The sequence below is a fragment of the Mercenaria mercenaria genome, chromosome 8 (genome assembly GCF_021730395.1).
Source record: "Mercenaria mercenaria strain notata chromosome 8, MADL_Memer_1, whole genome shotgun sequence".
NCBI lineage: Eukaryota > Metazoa > Mollusca > Bivalvia > Venerida > Veneridae > Mercenaria > Mercenaria mercenaria.
The window spans coordinates 3810218-3834679 of NC_069368.1; the positions used below are offsets into that span (position 1 = coordinate 3810218).

A 24462-nucleotide genomic window follows, 5' to 3' on the forward strand; every position below is an offset into this window, starting at 1 on the left:
CAGCCACAATCACACGAGTTGAACAATGCCTAAAAGAAATCATCTCATGGATGAATTCAAACATGTTAAAATTGAATGCAGACAAAACTGAAGTAATTCTTTTTTCGAGTCATAAACACTCCAAACATGTTGAAAATCTAAAACTGAAAGTTGGCGAATCGAGCATAAGACAATCAAAAACTGTTCGAAACCTTGGTGCTACGCTTGATTCGAACATGCACATGGACCATCATGTTAATTCTGTGACTCGTACATGCTACGGCCAAATACGACACATTGGTCATATTCAACCATATTTGACAACTGAATTCACAAAAACCCTTATAAACTCGCTTGTGACCTCACGATTAGATTACTGCAATGCTCTTTTGTACGGCGTGCCAAAATCAACAACGAGCAAACTGCAAATTGTCCAAAACGCAGCTGCACGTCTTATTACGAAAACAACCCGTTTTGAACATATAACACCAATCCTTAAAGATTTTCATTGGCTTCAAATACAAGATACAATCAAATACAAAATTCTCATTCAAACATTCAAGGCCTTGCATGGACAGTCGCCGGTGTATATGAGAGACTAACTGGAAGTGTACGTGCCAACTAGAAATCTGAGGTCAGCAAGTGCAGCAACAATTATCCTTGTGCCACAAAAAAGTCGACTGGTTACCTATGGGGATAGAAATTTCAGGGTTGCCGCTGCAAAACTATGGAACTCTCTCCCTGTCAATCTCAGAAAAGATTCATCACTTAATTCATTCAAAAGAGCTCTCAAAACACACCTTTTCAAAATTTTCTACAACACATAGATACCAACTGTGACTGTTTCTACCCATAATAAATATGCCATTGTTATTTTGTAATACAGAACTACAGCAAGTCATTCGTCACTGACGAAGATCTGTTAACTGTACAATTCATCATGTAATAAACTAAATTGACAATTCATCTTTTATTTCATCATGTCACATTTTAAGGGTTATGACGTTCTATGTGTGTGTTTTTCGCAAGACTTGAGTTTCACTTGAAGTGTGTGGTATTTCTATCTAATACAGTATATGATGGCACCATTTACCAGGAGGTTGAACCACTATATGCAGCCCGTCTGGGCCTACCAGATGTTTAAAGCACTGGTATTGGCAATAGGGCTAAAACGACCTCAAGGGGTGGGGTGTGGTCATGGCTGTTTGTTACAGTAAGGCTGTAAATATTGTCATTGTTCATTTATGATATTGTTGTAATAACTATTATTTTTGGTTATTATGTACAACGCCATTGAATATATTATTTATAAAAAAGGCGTTTAATTAAATTGTTCAGTTTCAGTTTTTTGATTGCATATGTCATCTTTTGTTATTTTCCTACATATCTGCGATCTGTCACATGTTAATTGTAAAGCGCCTTTAAATGTATATTCCATATGAAAAGGGCGCTCAAAAATCTGGTATAATAATAATATAATAGTAGTTTTATGAATGTATATTATGTGTTTTGTTTCTGTAATTTAGTGTCATTGGCAGTCTGCTGTTTATTGAAACCTGTGTCAGGGTAGATATCTCCTCACACCTGTCACATCATATTTCCGAAGATTTAAGTCTCTTATTTAAAATTATGAATTAAATTCAACCCATTTGAAGTTCCTACATGAATTTGAATGTTTAATTTATTAAAGCAAGTAAGTCTGATCAGCATGATCAGTATATTATGACATTTTTGGATTTTTTAATGACTTTGTTTTCCTAACAGTAAAATGCAGATACGGGTAAAGCTTAGAGGGATGACAACCATAAAAAATAAGTCATCCTGATAAGCTAAATGAGTAAGGCTAGTCTATTTGCTGATGACACTGCAATATACATGTACATGTCACTTACCTCAGTCAAACAGTCAAATACCCTTTGAATTGACCTTAGAATATTAGAAAAGTGGGAGTTTGACTGGGATGTGGAATTCAGTCCTGTCAAATGTCAAGTTATCCGCGTCACAAGACGGAAACATCCTATCCCCTCACAATACTACCTGCATAATACACTTCTAGAATCTGTTACCTCAGCAAAATACCTTGGCCTGGATATCTCAAATGATCTTTCAAGGAACGCCCACATAAATAAGTCAGTCAAAAAGGCAAATCAAACTCTAGGTTTCCTCAGCAATAATACAAAGGTCAACTCAACCCTTTAAGTCCATGGCATATCAGACCCTCATCAGACCACAGCTGGAATATAGATCCGAAGTCTGGTCTCATTACACACATACCCAAATAGAACTGGTTCAGGGTCGGGCAGCATGTTGGGCTATGTCCGACTTTGGCCACACATCCAGTGTCACTGACATGCTACACATTTTAAAATGGTGCAGGCTAGATCTCACAGCATTGACTCCTGAATCTCTCTTATGTATAAAATCTCAAAACAACTGGTTGCAATCCCCATGGAAGATTATCTCATCCCTCTAACAAGGCAATCGTGCCATTATCATCCATGCACTGTCTTACAGGTTAATCTCTGTAACCACTGACTACTACAAATACTCCTTTTTTCCCAGGACTTCTGTGGAATAATCTTCCTCTTGAAATTCCCTTCCTTTCAACCCTTTTGTTAAAGTAAAAACTAAAAAGGTATGATCACACTAATAAGTCTGGACAAGAGAGGTTGTTCAAGAGTTCTAGCCATCCATGTTTGAGTGATCCGAGGTATTATTTAGAGGTTTTGCCAGATGATAAGAAAATTTTTTGTTTCAACAAAAAGTATATAGATCTATTACTTAGGGATTTGGAATTCCTGGATTTTTCAAATAGTAGAGCTTTTTAAGCACCCTTTTGTCGGTGTTTGCATGACATCACAAAAGGTTAAAGTTTTTAATGTAATTAGGTTTCTCAGAAACTACTTTGCTAAATGTTAACTTCACTTATGTCTTCAGCATCATGACATGACCTCTGAGGACAAGTTACATAACTTTAGCTTTCTTTTTGTCACAATTATGGCCCTTTCCAGCTTAGAAAATTTTGTTAAAGCTAGTATTAGATCCATGGAAGAGCTTCAAACAAGTGAGTGCGCTGTCATTAGACAGCTCTTGTTTTTATATGTAAGAAGAATAATTGCTTAACAACTATATATCATATACAGGTTCAAATATGGCTGGAGAAGATATTTGGTGACCAGTCTGTACCGTCATATGAGCTTAACCAGTTTACTGTTAGTGTGTTGTACAACTTAATGCACAGAAATGAACAGAAGGAGAAAGATTGCCAGCTCCTTATAGAGGATCTGAGACAAAAGGCAGAGGAATACAATGTAGAAAGTAGGTCTGCCAACTTATATCTGATATTTCTGGCAAACAAAATTGTGCGACATTATTAAGTTATTGAGATTGTGAAGTGTTCAAAATCTTCACAATTTATTCAGTAAACAATGGTGATGGTTTAAAAGTTCCTTAATTTAGTGTGGTTGGTCAAGGACACCCAAATTTCATTTCACTCTTGAAAAACTACTGTCAGACTTGTATTATACAGCCAGTCAAGAGAGTGACACAGTCTGTCTGCTTATAAGTTGAAGTTAATACAGTCAGGTTGAAAAGATAGCTGACTGTGGCTACTTAAGGGAAGTGGTTGCTGAATACAGGTGGCTGCTAATGCGGTTTCAACTGTGTATATATAAAGATAAAAAGAAATAGAGATGACCAATATTGATTTTCATGAGTAAAATGTAAATATAGAGTTTTAGCTCGACACTCGCCCATTTGTCGGCATCTTCGTTGGCGTTCCAATTTGGTTAAGTTTTTGTACGTGAGCTGGGATCTCAATAACCACTAGGGAATGAATTGAAACTTCACACACTTATTCACTGTGATGATCTGACTTGCAGTTCACAGTTTCATAGTTCTATTTTGCTTTTTTACAAAATCATGCCCCTTCTTATCCCCCACCGAAAGCAGAGGAATATAGTTTTGGCTTTGTCCGTCTGGAGCCATATCTAGGAAATGGTTGTTAATAAAACTTCATATACATGTTCATCACTATGTGATTATGCAGCCTGTCAAGTTTCAGTCAGATTGCCCAAGTAACACCAGAGTTATGGCCCTTAGAAGTTTCTAGTGTTAACTATATACAAAATGTAGGGTACTACAAATATGGCAATTTCTGCTTCATAACTTGTGATATATTTGACCTAGAACTATGAAACTTAAACTGAATTTAGATCACCATAATGAGGTAGTGCACACACAATTTCGTCAGGATGTCTTCAGTAACTTCAGAGTTATTGCCCTTTAACTGTTTAAATATCCACATATTTTAACAAACTAACCAGTTGGTAGAGTTTCATTAAACTTCTTCCATTTTTTTCCATGAGCATATATTGTAAACATGTGAAGTTGTGTACCTACACCCGGTCGCCCCCACCGCCTTGGTCACCCCCCTCCCCCTCCATTCCCTATTTTAAAAATTTTCAAACGTTCCATGAATATTTATCAACTTGCAGTGTTGTACCCTTCCCCCACCAGTCACCCCCCCCACCACCCCAATCATGCAGCATCCCCGCCCCCCAAACCCCAACAATTTTTTAATCTCCCGCCACACAACTGGTGGGGGGTTATAGGAATGGTCTCCGTCCTTCCTCTGTCCTTCCGTAACATTTTGTGTCTGCTCACGATCTCTTAAACCTATTGAAGGATAATTATGAAACTTGGATTAAATGATCACCTCATCAAGACGATGTGCAGAACTCATGAGTCAGCCATGTCGGTTCAAGGTCAAGGTCACAACTCAAGGTCAAAGGTTTGAGCCTTCCATTTTGTGTCTGCTCTGTATCTCCTAAACCCCATGAAGGATTTTTATCAAACTTGGGTCGAATGATCACCTCATCAAGACGATATGCAGAATTGATGAGTCAGCCATTTCGGCTCAAGGTCAAGGTCACAACTTAGAGTCAAGGGTTTGAGCCTTCCATTTTGTGTTCATTCTGTATCTCCTAAACCCCTTGAAGGATTTACATTAAACTTGGGTCAAATGATCACCTCATCAAGAACTCATGAGTCAGACATGTCAACTCAAGGTCAAGGTCACAACTCAAGGTCAAAGGTTTGAGCACACAAGTGGTGGGGGTTATAGGAATGGTCTCCGTCCTTCCTTCCGTTACATTTTGTGTCCGCTCTGTATCTCCTAAACCCCTTGAAGGATAATCAGGAAACTTGAATCAAATGATCACCTCATCAAGACGATGTGCAGAACCCATGAGTCAGCCATGTCGGCTCAAGGTTAAGGTCACAACTCAAGGTCAAAGGTTTGAGGCTACCATTTCGTGTCCGCTCAGTATCTCTTAAACCTCTTGAAGGATAATTATGAAACTTGGATTAAATGATGACCTCATCAAGACGATGTGCAGAACTCATGAGTCAGCCATGTCAGCTCAAGGTCAAGGTCACAACTCAAGATCAAAGGTTTGAGCCTTCCATTTCATGTCCACTCTGTATGTCTTAAACCCCTTTAAGGATTTTCATCAAACTTGGGTCAAATGATCACCTCATCAAGACAATGTGCAGAATTGATGAGTCAGCCGTGCCGGGTCAAGGTCAAGGTCACAACTTAGAGTCAAAGGATTGAGCCTTCCATTTTGTGTTCATTCTATATCTCCTAAACGCCTTGAAGGATTAACATTAAACTTAGGTCAAATGATCACCTCATCAAGAACTCATGAGTCAGACATGTCAACTCAAGGTCAAGGTCACAACTCAAAGTCAAAGGTTTGAGCTCTCTATCTCCTTAACCCCTTTTAGGATTTTCATGAAACTTGGGTCAAATGATCACCTCATCTAGATGATGTTCAGAATTTATGGGTCAGTCATGTCAGTTCAAGGTCAAGGTCACTGCTCAAGGTCAAAGGTTTACCCTTTCACTATCCATACCAGTGGCGGGGGATTTAGCTGTCTTTCTGACTGCCTTATTTTCTTCATTTCTTATTTTCCATCAATATTTATTATCAACAACATGAGAAGTTTTGTACTCTCGCCCGGTCATCCCCATCCCACACTCTCCCCCCCCCCCCCCCACCCCCACCAAAAAAACAACAACTTTTTAGCTCATCTGATTTTTTGAAAAAAAATGATGAGTTATTGTCATCACTTGAGCGGTTGTCGGCGTCGGCGTCGGCGTTGCCTGGTTAAGTTTTATGTTTAGGTCAGCTTTTCTCCTAAACTATCAAAGCTATTGCTTTGAAACTTGGAATACTTGTTCACCATCATAAGCTGACCCAGTATAGCAAGAAACATAACTCCATCTTGCTTTTTGCAAGATTTATGGCCCCTTTTGTACTTAGAAAATATCAGATTTCTTGGTTAAGTTTTATGTTTAGGTCAACTTTTCTCCCAAACTGTCAAAGCTATTGCTTTGAAACTTGGAATACTTGTTCACCATCATAAGCTGACCCTGTACAGCAAGAAACATAACTCCATCTTGCTTTTTGCAAGATTTATTGCCCCTTTTGGACTTAGAAAATCAGTTTTCTTGGTTAAGTTTTATGTTTAGGTCAGCTTTTATCCTAAACTATCAAAGCTATTGCTTTAAAACTTGCAACACTTGTTCACCATCATAAGTTGACCCTGTACAGCAAGAAACATAACTCCATCCTGCTTTTTGCAAGATTTATGGCCCCTTTTGGACTTAGAAAATATCAGATTTCTTGGTTAAGTTTTATGTTTAGGTCAACTTTTTCTCTTAAACTATCAAAGCTATTGCTTTGAAACTTGCAACACTTGTTCACCATCATAAGCTGACCCTGTACAGCAAGCAGCGTAACTCCATCCTGATTTTTGCAATAATTATTGCCCCTTTTGGACTTAAAAATCATTTTCTTGGTTGAGTATTATGTTTAAGTCAACTTTTCTCATAAACTATCAAAGCTATTGCTTTAAAACTTGCAACAGTTTTTCACCATCATAAGTGGACACTGTACATCAAGAAACATAACTCTATCCTGCTTTTTGCAAGAATGATGGCCCTTTTTAGACTTAGAAAATCATGGGTAGGACAATATTTCTATTACACAAAAAAAATCAGATGAGCGTCAGCACCCGCAAGGCGGTGCTCTTGTTTTAAATCTCCCATGAATATTTATCAGCATGTGAAGTTGTAACCACACCCACCCACCCCCCCATTTCTTTCTTGATTGTACTCTTTTTTAAAGGACATCTGTTCTTTTATGTCAAATGTACATGTATGTTAAACAACGACACTTGGTGCCAAACTACTGATATACTATATTTTGTTGTAGTTACACTTCACTCCATATAATTCTAAAAGTTATGCTTATTACAGTAAACATATTCCATTCAAAATAATTTCATTAGTCAGGATCAAAACGTAACATACATTTATTATGTGCACTTAAACATTTTGTTTTCTGTTAAATTGATCTTGACTAATGAAATTGTTTGTTTCTTAGTAACATTCTTAACTTTTTGCCGGATACATTTCTTTGCCATTCCTCACCACAAACCCATGTGGCAGGGGATATCAATGCATCGAATTTGCTTGTTCGACTTAGCAATTTTTGGTTATTTTTTTGTATGTAAGCTGGTATCTCAATACCCATAAATGGAAGTGGATTGAAACTTCACATACTTGACCACCGTGACAAACTGTGTTTTGTGTTTTAACAAAATAATGCCCTTTTTTAGACTTTTTTATTCATTCAGTTTACATTATTTATTGACAAGGCTGTTGAATAGTTAAACATTGCTGTCCTCTGACAGCTGTTGTTTAGTACCACATTCACATTTTAATGTAGTTGATATATAATCTGTAAACATTTTAAAAAGGACTTATTTGTTTAGATTCAATATTTTAATAGAATTTCTTTGTATTTAAGGCAGACGGATTGAGAACATTTTACAGTGTATCAACTTAACTGCAGCCAGTCTGTCACAGTCTGGACTGATGAGTTTACGCACTCTAGCAAATCTTGCATTATCCTTGCAAACCAAAGACGCTTCAGATACCAGGCAAGTATATCAAGCTAAAGTTTGCAGTATTTTATGTTCATGTGTACAGAATACTAGTATAGAATGGTTCTGTACCCCCAGAAACAGAGTAATCTGGAGAATACTGGAGTCAAGGTCAAGTGGATATGCAGTTCCTTTCTTTGGGCATATATCTGAAACTATTTAATGGGTTTTCATTATCACAGTCTGGACAGATGAGTTTATGGACTCTAGGCCAACCTTGCATTGTCACTGTAATCCATGAGTTGATGGACTCAAGGTTGGCCAAGCTAATCCATGAGTTTATAGACTGGCTCATGATGCATTATCAAGTTGTAATCCATGAGTTGATGGACTCAAGGTTGGCCTAGCTAATCCATGAGTTTATGGACTCTGGCCTATCATGCATTGTCACAGTAATCCATGAGTTGATGGACTCAAGGTTGGCCTAGCTAATCCATGAGTTTATGGACTCTAGCCCATCATGCACTGTCACTGTAACCCATGAGTTGATGGACTCAAGGTTGGCCTAGCTAATCCATAAATTTATGGACTCTAACCCATCATGCATTGTCACTGTAATCCATGAGCTGATGAACTCAAGGTTGGCATAGGCCAACCTTGCTAATCCATGAGTTTATGGACTCTGGCCCATCATGCATTGTTGCTGTAATCCATGAGTTTGTGGACTTGCCAACCTTGTATTGTTGCTGTCATCCACAGATTCTGGTACAAATTTGAACCTTGAAGCATTTCAGCCAAAAAATAAGTAGATAGGTTCAGGTAAAGGAGGAATTTTAGTATTTATATCCAATTCAATAAAGTATTTTATATTTTACAGTTTCCTGTTGGCACTGCAGCATCTTGAGGATGAGATCAGGAGAACAGAGGAATCTCGCCGAGCACAACAGAAAATTCTCAACAGTCTTGTGCAGAAAACAAAAACAGCTGTTTTGAAATACAGTGCGTTGAAGAAGTAAGTTTATACAATCTTAACCAGATCTTCTACTTTACACCCTGGCTTTGCAGTAAACTCAGTAGAAAGAGCACAAGGTCACAAACGAGGTAAGATTAATGAAAATTGTAAAATCTAATTACTTGGAAATTTAAATAGTATAAGAATCTGAATAGTATAAAAATCTGAATACTTTAAAATCTGAATAGTATGAGATTCTGAATAGTGTAAAGATCTGAATACTGTAAAATCTAAATATTGTAAAATCTGAATACTATTGTCTGAATACTGTAGAATATTTTTTAACTTTATCAAAACATAACATTCTAATGTGATGAAATGAATGTGAACTTGTGCATTCTGTAAGTACTTTTTCCTTGGTACATTATATCAGGGCACTTGAGGATTTAGAAAGAAAAAGTGTAGAGGAACAACCGGAGATGGAAAAACATGCCCGAGACACACAGTTTATCAGGGTTAAAGCTAAAGAGTACAAGTCACAAGTACAGAAGTTAGAGGTAATCATATATATCCTTTTGTCACCATAAGACAGAATTAATGAATTAAAAGTTGAGCTGTTATCTTGCATTTACAACATATTCATAATGGTGTTTTTTTTAGCTCGACTATTCAAAGAATAGGGGAGCTATCCTACTCGCCCCGGCGTCGGCTTGAGCATGAGCGTCACACATATGTTGAAGTTTGCGTACCACCCCAAATATTTTCAAAGTCCATTGAGATATTGCTTTCATATTTTGCATACTTGTTTACCATCATGACCCCAGTCTGTAAAAAGGAGGAGGCAACTCTATCAAGCAATTTGACTGAATTATGGCCCCTTTTCAACTTAGAATAAATGTTAAAGTTTGCGTACCACCCCAAATATTTTCAAAGTCCATTGAGATATTGCTTTCATATTTTGTATACTTGTTTACCATCATGACTCCAGTCTGTAAAAAGGAGGAGGCAACTCTATCAAGCATTTTGACTGAATTATGGACCCTTTTCGACTTAGAATATGCTTATTGTAATGTTAAAGTTTTACTCATTGCTTATATTATACTATCAAGCACTGAGAATAGTCGAGCGCGCTGTCCGCTGACAGCTCTTGTTCTGAAAAGTACTTAAAGATTTATTTTACTGAAGTACATTTTTGTCTATGCAGTAATTAGGAAACAATTTACCTAAAAATAAATAAGATTTTAACACATATTCTGTTAAGTGTTATAATTCAGCTACAGTTCCTTTGTAAACTTTGTATTTCATTTTCGTAGTGTGTTTTTGAAAAGAGTTTTGCAGATCCCAGTATTTATCATCATTTGTGTTTTCCTAGGGTGTTTTTTTTAGAAAAAGCAGATTTAGTGGAGCAGATTCCAGTATTTTTCATGGTCTGTATTTTTTTAGGGTGTTTTAGAAAAGAGTGGTGCAGATCCCAGTATTTATCATGGAAGTTTGGTACAAAGAGCAGAGGTAAGTGATAAATTGTTATTTACATAATTATATGATGTCTTTAAGTATATGGCCACTTAAAGGGCAAAAATTTGTTATTTCGGTTTTTGCAGCCATATAGAGACTTCATATATGGTTTGATTTGATAACAAACTTGCAAAATATCTTAATCAACTATTAATCATCTTGGATTCCATGATGAATCCGTCAGATCCAGTCATAGCTTCCAGAGTTATGGCCCTTGATTGAACTCTGAAAGAGCCAAAATTTGTTAATTTATGAACATGATAGAAGTGACAATTTACATTCGATTTTAACCACACTTACACACAACTTAATTCACAGTAAGATCTCTGTTCCTTTAGAAAACCGGCTAGATACCATCCTGGATTCTATAGTTACTGCCCCAAAAGGGGGCCTATTTTCTATTTTGGCCCTATCAGCTATATAGAGGTTTCATTTGTACTTTTATTTGAAACAAACTTGCACAGAATGTTTACCTTGATTATCTCTAGACCAGGTTCAAAACTGGGTCATGTAGGGTCAAAAACTAGTTTACCAGCTCAGGTCAAAGGAAAAGCTTAACAACCTAGAGGCTACATTTATGACCCTGTCTTCATAAACTTGGTCAGATTGTTTATCTTGATACCTAGGCCAGGTTAAAAACCACAGGTAGTTTACTGAGAATTGTATTAAAACTGAGGTATTTTGGCAGGTGTCACTGTTCATAGTCAGGACTTTCATGCTTTTTCAGTGTCAATTTAAGGTTAAAAGGTAGGACTAGAGCAGGTCTTTAACACTTTTAGGCCACATTTATGATCCTATCTTCATGAAACTTGGTCAGAATGTTTGTCGTGATGACTCCTAGGCCAAGTTCGAAACTTATTCATGTGGGGTCAAAAATTAGGTCACCCACACAAATCAAAGGAAAAGCTTGTTAACGCTCTAGAGGCCACATGTATGATCTCCCTTTTGGACTTACAAAACCGTTTTTAGCTCGACTATTCATAGAATAGTGAGCTATTGCACTCGCCCATGCGTCGGCGTCGGCGTCCGCGTCCCGATTTTGGTTAAGGTTTTGTAAGCTGGTATCTCAGTAACCACTTGTGGGAATGGATTGAAACTTCACACACTTATTCACTGTGACAAACTGACTTACATTGCACAGGTTCCATAACTCTATTTTGCTTTTTTACAAAATTATGCCCCTTTTTCGACTTAGAAATTTTTGGTTAAGGTTTTGTATGTAAGCTGGTAACTCAGTAACCACTTGTGGGAATGGATTGAAACTTCACACACTTATTCACTGTGATGAACTGATCTACATTGCACAGGTTCCATAACTCTATTTTGCTTTTTTACAAAATTATGCCCCTTTTCGACTTAGAAATTTTTGGTTAAGGTTTTGTATGTAAGCTTGTATCTCAGTACTTACTAATGGGAATGGATTGAAACTTCACATACTTGTTCACTATCATGATCTGACTTGCACTAAGCAAGTCCCATAACTCTACTCTCTTTGTTTTTTCAAAATTATGCCCCTTTTTCGACTTAGCAGTTTTTGGTTAAATTTTTGTATGTAATCTGATATATCAGTATCCACTAATTGGAATGGATTGAAACTTCACACACTTGTTCACTGTCATGATCTAACATGCACTGTGAAGGTCCCATAACTCTACTTGGCATTTTTACAAAATTATGCCCCTTTGACTTAGCAGTTTTTTGTTAAGTTTTTGTATGTAAGCTGGTATCTCAGTATCCACAAATTGGAAAGGATTGAAACTTCACACACTTGTTCACTGTCATGATATGACATGCAGTACAGAGGTTCAATACCTCTACTTTGCATTTTACAAAATTATGCCCCTTTTTCAACTTTTGTATTCATTCAATTGACAAGGCTGTTGAATAGTCTTTAGGTTTTGTATGTAAGCTGGTAACTCAGTAACCACGTGTGGGAATGGATTGAAACTTCACTAAATATTGAATTTAAACTTCACATGTTTCTTCAGGTTTATAAAACTAGGTGACAGCATCAAGTCCCATAACTCTGACATTTATTTTGCAAAATTATTTCCCAACTTCTGGTTAAAGTTTTGCATGGAAGTTACTATCTACAGAAAATAATGCACATACTGAATTGAAACTCTATAGATACTATAACACTTAGTAATATTCCTGCTTCTTGGACAATAATTTGAATAGTCAAGCATTGGCTGTCTTACAGATAGCTCTTGTTTGTTTTGTTTGTCAGTATGTTATATACTGATGTTTTTTTGTCAGTAAGTTCAAATTAATCAAATTTCGATATTCTTTAGTGATATTTCTTCTTCCGAAAGCCACAGATTGTTTAGTAAAAAACTATTTAATATGTTTTTTGTTTTGATCATTTACCCTCCTTGTTTAGTTTTATTCTACCAGTAAGAGGCTTGCCACTTTGATTAACATATCATTTGGTATCATGAGTGTAAGTTTGGAAAAAAAAAAGATTTTAAGTGCAATGATTAGTGTCTCGTCTCTGGTTTATATCCTTTTCGTAGCCATAATGTACTAATATTCTTTTCGTAGCCATAATGTACTTAAACGTATAAGCCTCTGATGGTCTTTTCACACTTGACTGTAGAGATATTTGAATGTTATGTATATTACTGGGTGGGAATCAGTATCCAGACAGAAACAGTTTCTGGACAAAGTAAATTATGATTGTATTTTGGGGTTTTTTGAGCTATCGTTTCAGCCATATCATCCAGTTACAGGGTGATATTAGCTGATTTTCGGATGTAGCAAGAGCTGAAGTTTTGGTAAGGTAAGTTTCATCAGTGTCAGCTAATGTTTAAGATACTGACAGATAAAAAACATTGAATACTTTCCAGAAACTGGTTCCTAGCCAGTAAGTGACTGCTATTACAAAATTCAAGTTAAAAAATTGGTGCTTCTTAAAATAAAACAACAAATGTCTTTCAGGATTTTGAAAAATTAAAGCAAGAAATTGTTCCTATGAAGAAGAAACTGGACAGCTACAATGGTTTACCTCCAGTAAGTTTTACTTTGTGGTATACTGAGTTTAACCTTTAGCCTGCTAAATTTCTAAAATGGACTGGCCCATCATTCAATTTGAGCAGTACCATTTATTATTCGAAGGGGCGTTCACTGAAAATTTACTGACTGAGTAGCAAACAGTGCAGACCATGATCAGCCTACACAGATGTGAAAGATGATTTTGGTCTGCACTGGTTGCAAAGGCAGCAGCAGACTAAAGGTTAAGATAATTCTGCATGTTTGATAAACCAGAAGTAATAGTGTCATGTCATTTATATGGAAAACTTAGAATAAAGCCTGGATTCGACATACAGAAATAAAAATCATTTTATGAACTTATGGCAACAGGTGAGTAACTGTATTACAATGGCAACATCACTATCTTTCTAATAGAATTAAATGAAATATTAAAACATCTGATACATTCAATGATTAAAAAATGTCTTAAAGTCAGTACCATTAACTATTAAAATGTGTGCTTACCAAAATAGCAAACAGTGCAGACCATGGTCACACTGCACAGATGTGAAGGCTGCTCTTCGTCTGCACTGGTCACAAAGGCAGAATCATTTGCTGCCACCAGGCTAAGGGTTAATAATTTGAATAATTTGTTACATATTCATGATGCAATCCAAGCACTTATTCAGTTTCTTTGCTATGTTTTCAGGATACTATTCAGGCACATAAGCGATTCTTTGCTATATTCAAGCACATATTGAGATTGTTTACTAATATTGTCTTCAGGATGCTGTTCAAGCCTTCATGAGATTATTTGTGTTATGTTTTCAGGATGCAATTTAAGCACAAATTCAGATTTTTTTGTTATGTTTACAGGATGCTCTTCAAGCCGTAAGAGATTGTTTTCTATGTTCAAGCATGTATGAGATTGTTTGCTATCTTTTCAGGATGCTATTCAAGCACATATGAGATTGGATGAAATAAAAGATAAAGTAGTGAGTAGTTTCATTGACTTTCAGTTTTTACTTTTAAATGTTTGGTAAAAAGTATGGCTTTTGTTTCACGAATAGATATCAACTGTCAAAAATCAAAGGCTGTACTGCAATAGGTGGAATTTCAGTCGCAAGACTGTCACTTTTATGGAAAAGAATACTATGAATCTATCAATATTGCAGATATACATGTACAGGGTATTATTGATGATTTAGAAAGGATTACTACAATACTATCGATAAATACTTTAGATTTTGTTGATAATGCAGCATATTATTCTGATATTATTGCAGTTGTTGGTGGTATCTCCAACTAAAAACATTCACCGCCTGGATAGCCTAGTGGTAGAGTGTCTGCTTCGAGTGCGGGAGGTCCAGGGCTCCAGATAAGATGCGTATTGGCATAAATTACGCTTTGAAATAATGCATATATGCATGTCTGATAATTTTAAAGCATATAAAAATGTATATGAAATAACAGAAATGCACGCAATGACTTTTTATTGGCATAAACAAAATCTGAATCGTCCGGATGCTTTATGTAACAGAGCACAGTTGGCATTAATTCTCCCACATTGAATGTACACACGCATTGAATGGTACTCTATAAACCTAGGTTAAACTATTTTTTACACTCAATGTATATCAAATAGTTGGGAATTAATAATGATGGTACGGTAGTTTATTTTAAAGTGGTGTCAATTTAAAATATCAACCTCCGGTGTGGAATAAACAAAAAATGTCTCTTTCTAAGAATGTATAAGTGGACAAACAAAACTGATCCCCAAAACATAGCTGAAGGTATAATGAATATCTTAAATGATGAATTGAAACTGAACTGCAAACAAATGCATGGGTGTTACACCCAATAAATATATTATAAAACTGATTTCTGGTTTTTTCACATTTATAAATTTTCAGGAGTAAAATTACTTCTAGTCAATTTCAGATTTTACCATTTTACTCACTCACAAAAAATATGTTGAGTAAATACTCATTGGCCAAAAAAATTATCTGGAGCCCTGGAGGTTGTGTGTTCGATCCCCGGCCACGTCAAACCAAAGACATGAAAAATGGTACCAGTACTTCCCTTACTTGGCACTCAGCATTAAAAGGGAGACTGGCCTCTTCTTTCTTACCCTTGTGGCAATGGATTCCATCAGGAATTTTTTTTTGCCGGCTGTATCAAATTACTATGACAACAATAAAAAGACACTTAAAATAGTAACAAAATGGGGGAAATTGATGAAAAAGTCTGTATATTTGAACAAAGCTATACATATATGCTTAAAATGTAATGACAGTTGATAGAACTGTTAGTGATAGTTCTTGCACCTTACTTTCACCATCAGTGTACACTGTCTGGACTGTATCATTATCCATTGATTTTAACTAATTTATTTTAGCTCAATTATGATGAAAGCTACAATCTCATTTAACCAATCTTGGGTCAGCTTCCTTGAAAACCAGTACTAATATGAGAAGGTGTGATCAAGAAATTTGGCTCGAACCCACAATCCACGGGTTGAGTGGCTAAAACCTTAACCATTAAATCATTTCTTGCCCTTAGTCACAGTCCATTATTATTTGGATTTAATGTTACACCTCTATTTTGTAAGAGTTCTTATCATTAGAAGAGTTGCAATCACATAATGAATGAATTAAAAGGGAGTAATTTAATTTGTCAATTTCATTATATTGTTTTGGCCCTGTCTGTCCATCCGTCACATTTCATTTCTGATCAATAACTGAAGAACCATTTGAACTAGAACCTTTAAATTTCATAGGATGGCAGGGCTTATAGAGTAGACGGCCCTATTGTTATTGGGGTCACTCCATCAAAGGCCAAGGTCACAGTTATGTTTCCAGTTCATAACTTGAAAACCTCTAGGCCCAGAATGTTGAAGTTAGTGGGCTGATTGAACATGCTAAGTAGATGATCCCTATTGCAGCCAACCATCAGTGTCTCTGTGACTTACGCTCCTGTCCCCTATTGACTTCTTGCCTATTACGACTATGCATACAGTGAGACATGCGCTTTTCTACAAAAGCAACTTCTAGTTTTTTTTGTTTTTTTTTTTTAATTATTTCAGGCCCATCTTGAAGAGGAACTTACAAAGAAAATTGATGTGATGTTAGTGTGATCTTTATGACACGTCTCGTCACAAAACTGCTCTAAACATTGAAGGAAAATATTGTAGATTTATAAATTCTCATGGTTTATCAGAGCTCTGGAGATTAGATGTTTATGAGGGTATTTTCATAACAAAGCATAAAAAATTGGACCCATGCATGCTGATTATGCATTTTAATCAGTTGAGTTTTTTTTCCAAATGAATTAAGCACAAACAAACAACATGTGTGTTTGTAAAATGCCACAAAGCAGAATACTTGTAAATGTTGAAAAACTGACTTAACTGTAAACCATTTCACATGTTTATAAGGTTAGTTATAACATGCCACCAGATATACCAAGAATGTCAAATTGTTTGGCAGTTCTTGCATTAAGAAGTAAAAATATTTGTTCAAGTAAAATTTATCAATATTGATCTATGGAAAGAACTGTATGTAGAAATGCTCTTGAAACATAGGTAGCACAGTAGAAATCAGCAGTTTTTAAAATGAAGCACTTTAGCTTTGCATTAATATATATTTATATTGTGGATTTATAAATTCTCATGGTTTATCAGAGCTCTGGAGATTAGATGTTTATGAGGGTATTTTCGTAACAAAGCGTTATTACTTTTTAGTGATTTTTATACGCCTGAAGAGATGTGTTATGTTATGGTCCCAGTGTCTGTCTGTCCGTCCGTCAGTTAGCAATTTCGTGTCAGCTCTGTAACTCTTGAACCCTTTGAAGGATTTCAAAGAAACTTGGCACAAATGTTCACCACACTGAGATGACGTGCAGAGCGAATGTTCCGGATGATAGCTTCAAGGTCAAGGTCACATTTAGGGGTCAAAGGTCATATATGACTTTAATGTGTCTGCTCTGTAACTCTTGTACTGCTTGAAGGATTTCAGAGAAACTTGGCACAAATGTTCACCACACTGAGGCGATGTACAGAGCGGACGACGCTTCAAGGTCAAGGTCACACTTAGGGGTCTAAGGTCATATAAAAATGACTGCTTTATGTATATTGCTCTGGATTGCAATGCTTTTGTTTGGCAGATCCTTTTTTTTGTTCACTTACAATAATTTATTTTGATTTACTTCCCTTCCTTGTTACTATAAATAGCTTACTTTGTAACTTACTTTATTATTGAATGTAGGGAAAAACTGAGACCACTTTTCTGTGGTACAACTTGGATGGTAACTCCAATTTTTAGCTGTATTTTGACGTACCTTTACCTGGTAAGGAGTTCTTTTTTTGGACTTAGAATTTTTTTTTGAATGTGAAGTTTCATGTATTACTGTGTGTAAGCTAGTGCATTACCCATGTGTAATTTAATGCATTACTGTTTGTAAGATTGTGCATTACCCATGTGTAATTTAATGCATTACTGTATTAATCTAGTGCATTACCCATGTGTAATTTAATGCATTACTTTGCTTAAACTAGTGCATTACCCATGTGTAATTTAATGCATTACTGTGCTTAATCTAGTGCATTACCCATGTGTAATTTAAAGCATTACTGTGTGTAAGCTAGTGCATTACCAATGTGTAATTTAATGCATTACTGTGCTTAATCTAGTGCGTTGCCCATGTGTAATTTAATGCATTACCGTGTGTAAGCTAGTGCTTTACCCATGTGTAATTTAATGCATTACTGTGTGTAAGCTAGTGCATTACCCATGTGTAATTTAATGCATTACTGTGTGTAAGCTAGTGCATTACCCATGTGTAATTTAATGCATTACTGTGCTTAATCTAGTGCATTACCCATGTGTAATTTAATGCATTACTGTGTGTAAGCTAGTGCATTACCCATGTATAATTTAATGCATTACTGTGTGTAAGCTAGTGAATTACCCATGTGTAGTTTAATGCATTACCATGCTTAATCTAGTGCATTACCCATGTGTAATTTAATGCCTTACTGTGTGTACGCTAGTGCATTACCCATGTGTAATTTAATGCATTACTGTGCTTAATCTAGTGCATTACCCATGTGTAATTTAATGCATTACTGTGTGTAAGCTAGTGAATTACTCTCATGTGTAATTTAATGCATTACTGTGCTTAATCTAGTGCATTACCCATGTGTAATTTAATGCATTTGTAATTTAATGCATCACTGTGTGTAAGATAGTGTATTACCCATGTGTAATTTAATGCATTACTAGGTTTAAGCTAGTGCATTACCCATGTGCCCATGTGTAATTTAATGCATTACTGTGTGTAAGCTTGTGCATTACCCATGTGTAATTTAATGTATTACTGTGTGTAAGCTAGTGTATTACCCATGTGTAATTTAATGCATTACTGTGCTTAATCTAGTACATTACCCATGTGTACTTTAATGCGTTTGTAATTTAATGCATTACTGTGTGTAAGCTAGTGTATTACTCATGTGTAATTTAATGCATTACTGTGTGTAAGCTAGTGCATTAACCATGTGTAATTAAATGCATTACTATGTGTTCCTACTCAACCTGGCATCAGTATCTGTTACGCATCAACATCTTGATTAAAGTTTTGATACATTTTATCTCTTTCATTATGCGCCCCTTTGAAGAAGTAGGGGTATATTGTTTTGCAGATGTTGGCCGGTCAGTCGGTCCATAGACCAATTGGTTTCCAGATGATAACTCGAGAACGCTTGGGCCTAGGATCATGAAAGTTGATAGGGAGGTTGATCATGACAAGGAGATGACACCTATAGATTTTAAGATCAGTAGGTCAAAGGTCAAGGTCACAGTGACCTGGAACAGTTAAACTGAAGCCTGCCCGCCAGCTTAGCTCAATAGGGAGAGCACAGATCTACAGATAGCGGGCCCTGGGCGAAGCTGATGTTCTCTGTGATGATTTGATGAGACACTGTCTTAAATAATTCATCCTCCACTTCTGATTCATGTGGGGAAGTGGCAGTTTCTTGTGGAGAAGAAGTTTGTACTGGTACAGAAATCCAGGAACACTGGTTAGGTTAACTGCCGGTCGTTACATAACAGAAATACTGTTGAAAAACGGTGTTAAACCCAAAACAAACAAACAGTTAAACCGTTTCAGGACGCTAACTTGAGAACGCTTGGGCCTGGGATCACGAAACTTGATAGGGAGGTTGATCATGACCAGCAGATGACCCCTTTTGATTTTGAGGTCAGTAAGTGAAGGTCACATTTTGACCCGGAACAGTAGAACCTTTTTGCTAAATAACTAGAGAATGCTTTAGTCTAAGATCACATTTGATACAGAGGTCTCTTATGACCCATAATTACTGATTCGAGGTCAGTACGTCAAACGTCCAGTGCACAGTGACCAAATAATTTCTGTTCCTTGTGCGGTCACTGTATGCATCAAGGGGTGCATTTCGTGTTCTACGAGCTCTTGTTACTTGATGGATTTGCTTTAAACTTATCAGACCAATGAGTAAAATTATGCGAAGTTAAAGTCGATTCTTAATAAGTTATGTGCTAAAATACATTTTTGTATATTGATTATTGCATGCATGTTGTATACAAACACACTTTGTATGAAATGAATTTGTTGTTATTGTTGAATAAATTTTTTACTTGAAACACATATACCATTGGCTTCAGTTCACATTGTATACATATGCCAGTAGTTGAGAAACCTGGTACACATTTTGGTGTAATGACCCAAAACCTGATGGCTCCAACTACTGTTAACTCAGAACAAATTTTGCTGGTCCCGGAGAGTTCGGGGGATCATAGTTCCGACTGTCTGACCATCTGTAGTGAAAACATGTTTGATAATGTCTCTTAGTCTCCAGTCATCATTCCCAGTGTCTTATCCCATCTCCCCACCCCCACCCCTACCCCCAATACCAACCACACACACACTACCAATATTTATTTAATAGAAACTTAAAAAAAATATTTTTACCCGCCAAAAAATATTCTTGCCCAAAAAAACACTACTGGCACTTTTTCAAAATAATTCCTTAAACATTTTCCTTGCATAACCATCTACCCAAACTGTTCAAGCAAGCAGTTTAACTAATGTGATAACTCTAGGGTCATCATGGCCCTCTCGTTCTTGTGTACCAAACTCCAAAGTATTTATCTAATTCACATCATTGACATAAACACCCTTACCCTTATCTCAGAGGTCACATTTGAGGTCGTCCCGCCCGCTTAGCTCAGTAGGTAGAGCGTCGGTCTACAGATCGTGGGGTCGTGAGTTTGATCCTCCGTGACTATTTGATAAACGACATTATATCTGAAATCATTAGTCCTCCACCTCTGATATTCATGTGGGGAAGTTGGCAGTTACTTGCGGAGAACAGGTTTGTACTGGTACAGAATCCAGGAACATTGGTTAGGTTAACTGCCCGCCGCTACATGAATGAAATACTGTTGGAAAACAGCATTAAATCCAAAACAAACAAAACCCATTTGAGGTCAAAGGTCAACAGATTTTACTAAGAGTTTAAAGTTCAAATTGTTTTATAAAAGGGACATAATTTAATGGAAATTTTCTCAAAGGACAATGCATCATGTGTAATATCATGGAGCTAATAATGTGGAACAACTATTTCAAGTTGGAATTAAATCTAATTAATAATAACTGAGATAGAGAAAAAGTACATAACAATTTGAACTTGAAACTCTCAGTAAAATCTGTTGACCTTTGACCTCAAAATGTGACCTCTGAGGTAAGGGTGTTTTATGTTGATTATATATACTAAGAATGAAAATGGAATTAGCGTTGTAATTTTCCTGTTCTCTGTTATTTGAATTAGATAAATACTTTGGAGTTTGGTACTCAAAAACTAGAGGGCCATGATAACCCTAGAATGTTCACATTAGTTACGTTGCTTGCTTGAACAAATTTGGTAGACGGTTTTGCAAGGAAAATGTTTATGGAATTATTTTGAAATAGTGCAAGTCTTTTTGTGTAAGAATATTTTCAAAAGTTTCTATTAAATAATTATGGGTAGTGCATGCGGGTTGGGGTTGGGGGGAGGTGGGAGAGACTGAGAATGACGACAGGAGACTAAGAGACAATGTCAAACATGTTTTCACTGCATACATATAGGGATAAGTAACCACACATCCCTGGTGACTTGTCACATAAAGCAGCATCGAAACTAATCATATTTGTGTTAGCAGCCTTGTAGTGAAATATTCATGCTTGTTTGTACCATTAAGAATTTAGCTGTAACTGGTCTGGTATATTGTGGTGGTGCTATCTCTAGGCAAATAATGCAAGAAGCATGAGATCATAATGGCAAATTGCAAAACACTTTCGTGCTTCTCAGTAGTAATTTTGCATTTCGCCATGATATGAATGTATTATGCGAGATAAGGATGGCAAAAAAAATTAGCAATTTACCATAGTGATCTCAGGCTTTGCCATTTAGATTTTGGTCTTTACCATTGTGATCTCGGGCTTTGTCATTCTGATTTCAGGCTTTGCCATTGTGATATCAGGCTTTGCCATTGTGATATCAGGCTTTGTCATTGTCATCTTGGGCTTTACTGATGTGATATCAGGCTTTGTCTTTGTGATATCTGGCTTTGTCATTGTTATCTCGGGCTTTCTCATTGTGATTTAAGGCTTTGACATTGTGACCGCAGGCTTTGCCATTGTGACCTCAGGTTTTGTCATCGTGATCTCTGGCTTTGCCATTGTGATCTCGGGCCTTACCATTGTGATCAAAGGCTTTTTCATTATCATCTCAGGCTTTGTCATTGTAACATTGGGCATTACCGTTGTGATCTCATGCTTTGCCATTGTGATCCCTGGCTTTGTCATTGTAATTTCAGGCTATATAATTGTGATATCTGGCTTTGGTATTGTGATCTCGGGCTTTGTCATTGTGATCTTTGGCTTTGTCATTGTGAACTCTGGCTTTGTCATTGTGATATCGGGATTTACCATTGTGATCCCCCACTTTGTCATTATGACCTCATGTTTTGTCATCGTGTTCTCAGGCTTTGTCATTATGATCTCAGACTTTGTCATTGTGATTTCTGGCTGTGTCATTGTTATCTCATTCTTTGTCATTATGATCTCAGACTTTGTCATTGTGATTTCTGGCTTTGTCATTCTTATCTCATTCTTTGTCATTGTGATCTCAGACTTTGTCATTGTTATCTCATGCTTTGTCATTGTGATCTTAGACTATATCATCGTGATTTCGTTTTACCATTCTGATCTCTGGCTTTGCCATTGTGATCTAAGGCTTTGTCATTTTGATCTCTGGCTGTACCATTGTGATCCCTGACTTTGTCGTTGTGATTTCTGGCTTTGTCATTTTGATCACTGGCCTTGCCATTGTGATCTCAGACTTTGTCATTGTGATGTATGGCTTTGTCATTATTATCTCATGCTTTGTCATTGTGATCAAAGGCTTTGTCACTGTGATCTTTGGCTGTACCATTTTGATCCCCAATTTTGTCATTGTGATCAAAAGCTTTGTCACTGTGATCTTTGGCTGTACCATTTTGATCCCCAATTTTGTCATTGTGATCAAAAGCTTTGTCACTTTGATCTTTGGCTGTACCATTGTTATCTCCCACTTTGTTATTGTGATCTTTGGCTTTTTATGCCCCCGAAGGGAGGCATATAGTTTTTGAATCGTCTGTCGGTCTCTCAGTCTGTCCGCAATTTTCGTGTCCGGTCCATATCTTTGTCATCGATGGATGGATTTTCAAATAACTTGGCATGAGTGTGTACCACAGTAAGACGACGTGTCGCGCGCAAGACCCAGGTCCGTAGCTCAAAGGTCAAGGTCACACTTAGACGTTAAAGGTCATTTTTCATGATAGTGCATTCGTGTCCGGTCCATATCTTTGTCATTCATGGATGGATTTTCAAATAACTTGGCATGAATGTGTACCACAGTAAAACGACGTGTCGCGCGCAAGACCCACATCCATAGCAGTAGTATAAGAAAGGATGGTGCGAGCGCAGTTTAATCTAATTTAACATTTAACCCTTGACCTAAACCGACCAATGCTGACCAATTTCAACAAATTTAAAACAAATTTTAACAAATTATTGTTAAAACCTATAGTAAAATATGATTAAACACTTCCACCAAATATTTGCCAAAATCCTGCCAAGTGGCAGCAATGTGGCAGTCGCTGCCAACTTGACAAACTTTTGGCAGAACGTTGACAAACACAAATTCAACCAATCAAAAGCCTGCCATTTTTTTGCCAAGTGGCAGCAATGTGACAGTGTCTGCCAACTTGGCAAACTTTTGGCAAAACTTTGGCAGATTATTTTTATTGATAAAATGTAACTTATTTGATCTTATTTTGAATTAATAACTACATTATTAGTCTTTAAATAATTTTAAATACATTTGATATAGATGAGTTTACAAAATAAAATATATTGTTTGAAAGAAAGAAGATTTACTGATAATATAAATCCTCATTATGTTACAACAAAAAACGGGAGAAAAATGATAAGGGCTACTTGTTCATCTTGTGGGAAAATGAAATCAAAGTTTGTTAAAAGTACAGGGGGTAATTTAGATATTCACAAAGCAATGTTACCTTTATTACCTAAGAAAGGTTTAACACTTCCAGGATATAATTATTGTGGGCCAGGAAATCCCCTAGATAATGGACCCCCTGTCAATGAACTGGATGCAGTATGTATGGACCATGATTTTTGCTATGACTCAAGACTAAGTAAAAGTGAATGTGATAAACAAATGCTTTCCAATTTAAATAAAACTAAATCAAAAACATTTGGAGAAAAGATTGCAAAACATTTAGTTGTGAAACCTATAATTAAAACGAAATACACACTTGGGTTGGGACAAAAACAAAAGTCAAAAAACGGGAAAAGGGGGTAGAGTATACCCCCGAAATAAATTGGAGCGATGAATTAGCAGAAGAATTACACAAACCAATTAAAAGAAAATTTAGGAAACGAAGAGTGATAGTTAATGATATGATGATACTTGGTCAGCTGATTTAGTTGACATGCAAACTTTTTCAAAATAA

At 36.4% G+C, this 24462-nt stretch overlaps 1 protein-coding gene across 1 annotated transcript in view; it reads left to right on the forward strand.

The window, feature by feature from the left end:
* LOC123565892 (HAUS augmin-like complex subunit 1) overlaps nt 1-20053 on the forward strand; it is a 33073-nt gene extending 13020 nt beyond the window's left edge. Inside the window, exons 2-9 of the mRNA XM_045359661.2 lie at nt 3123-3297; nt 7860-7992; nt 8813-8947; nt 9321-9444; nt 10331-10396; nt 13343-13414; nt 14323-14370; nt 16461-20053. Coding sequence (XP_045215596.2) covers nt 3123-3297; nt 7860-7992; nt 8813-8947; nt 9321-9444; nt 10331-10396; nt 13343-13414; nt 14323-14370; nt 16461-16511 — 804 coding nt within the window. The 3' untranslated portion in view covers nt 16512-20053. The remainder of the gene's footprint in view (nt 1-3122; nt 3298-7859; nt 7993-8812; nt 8948-9320; nt 9445-10330; nt 10397-13342; nt 13415-14322; nt 14371-16460) is intronic.
* Nucleotides 20054-24462: the final 4409 nt, after the last annotated feature.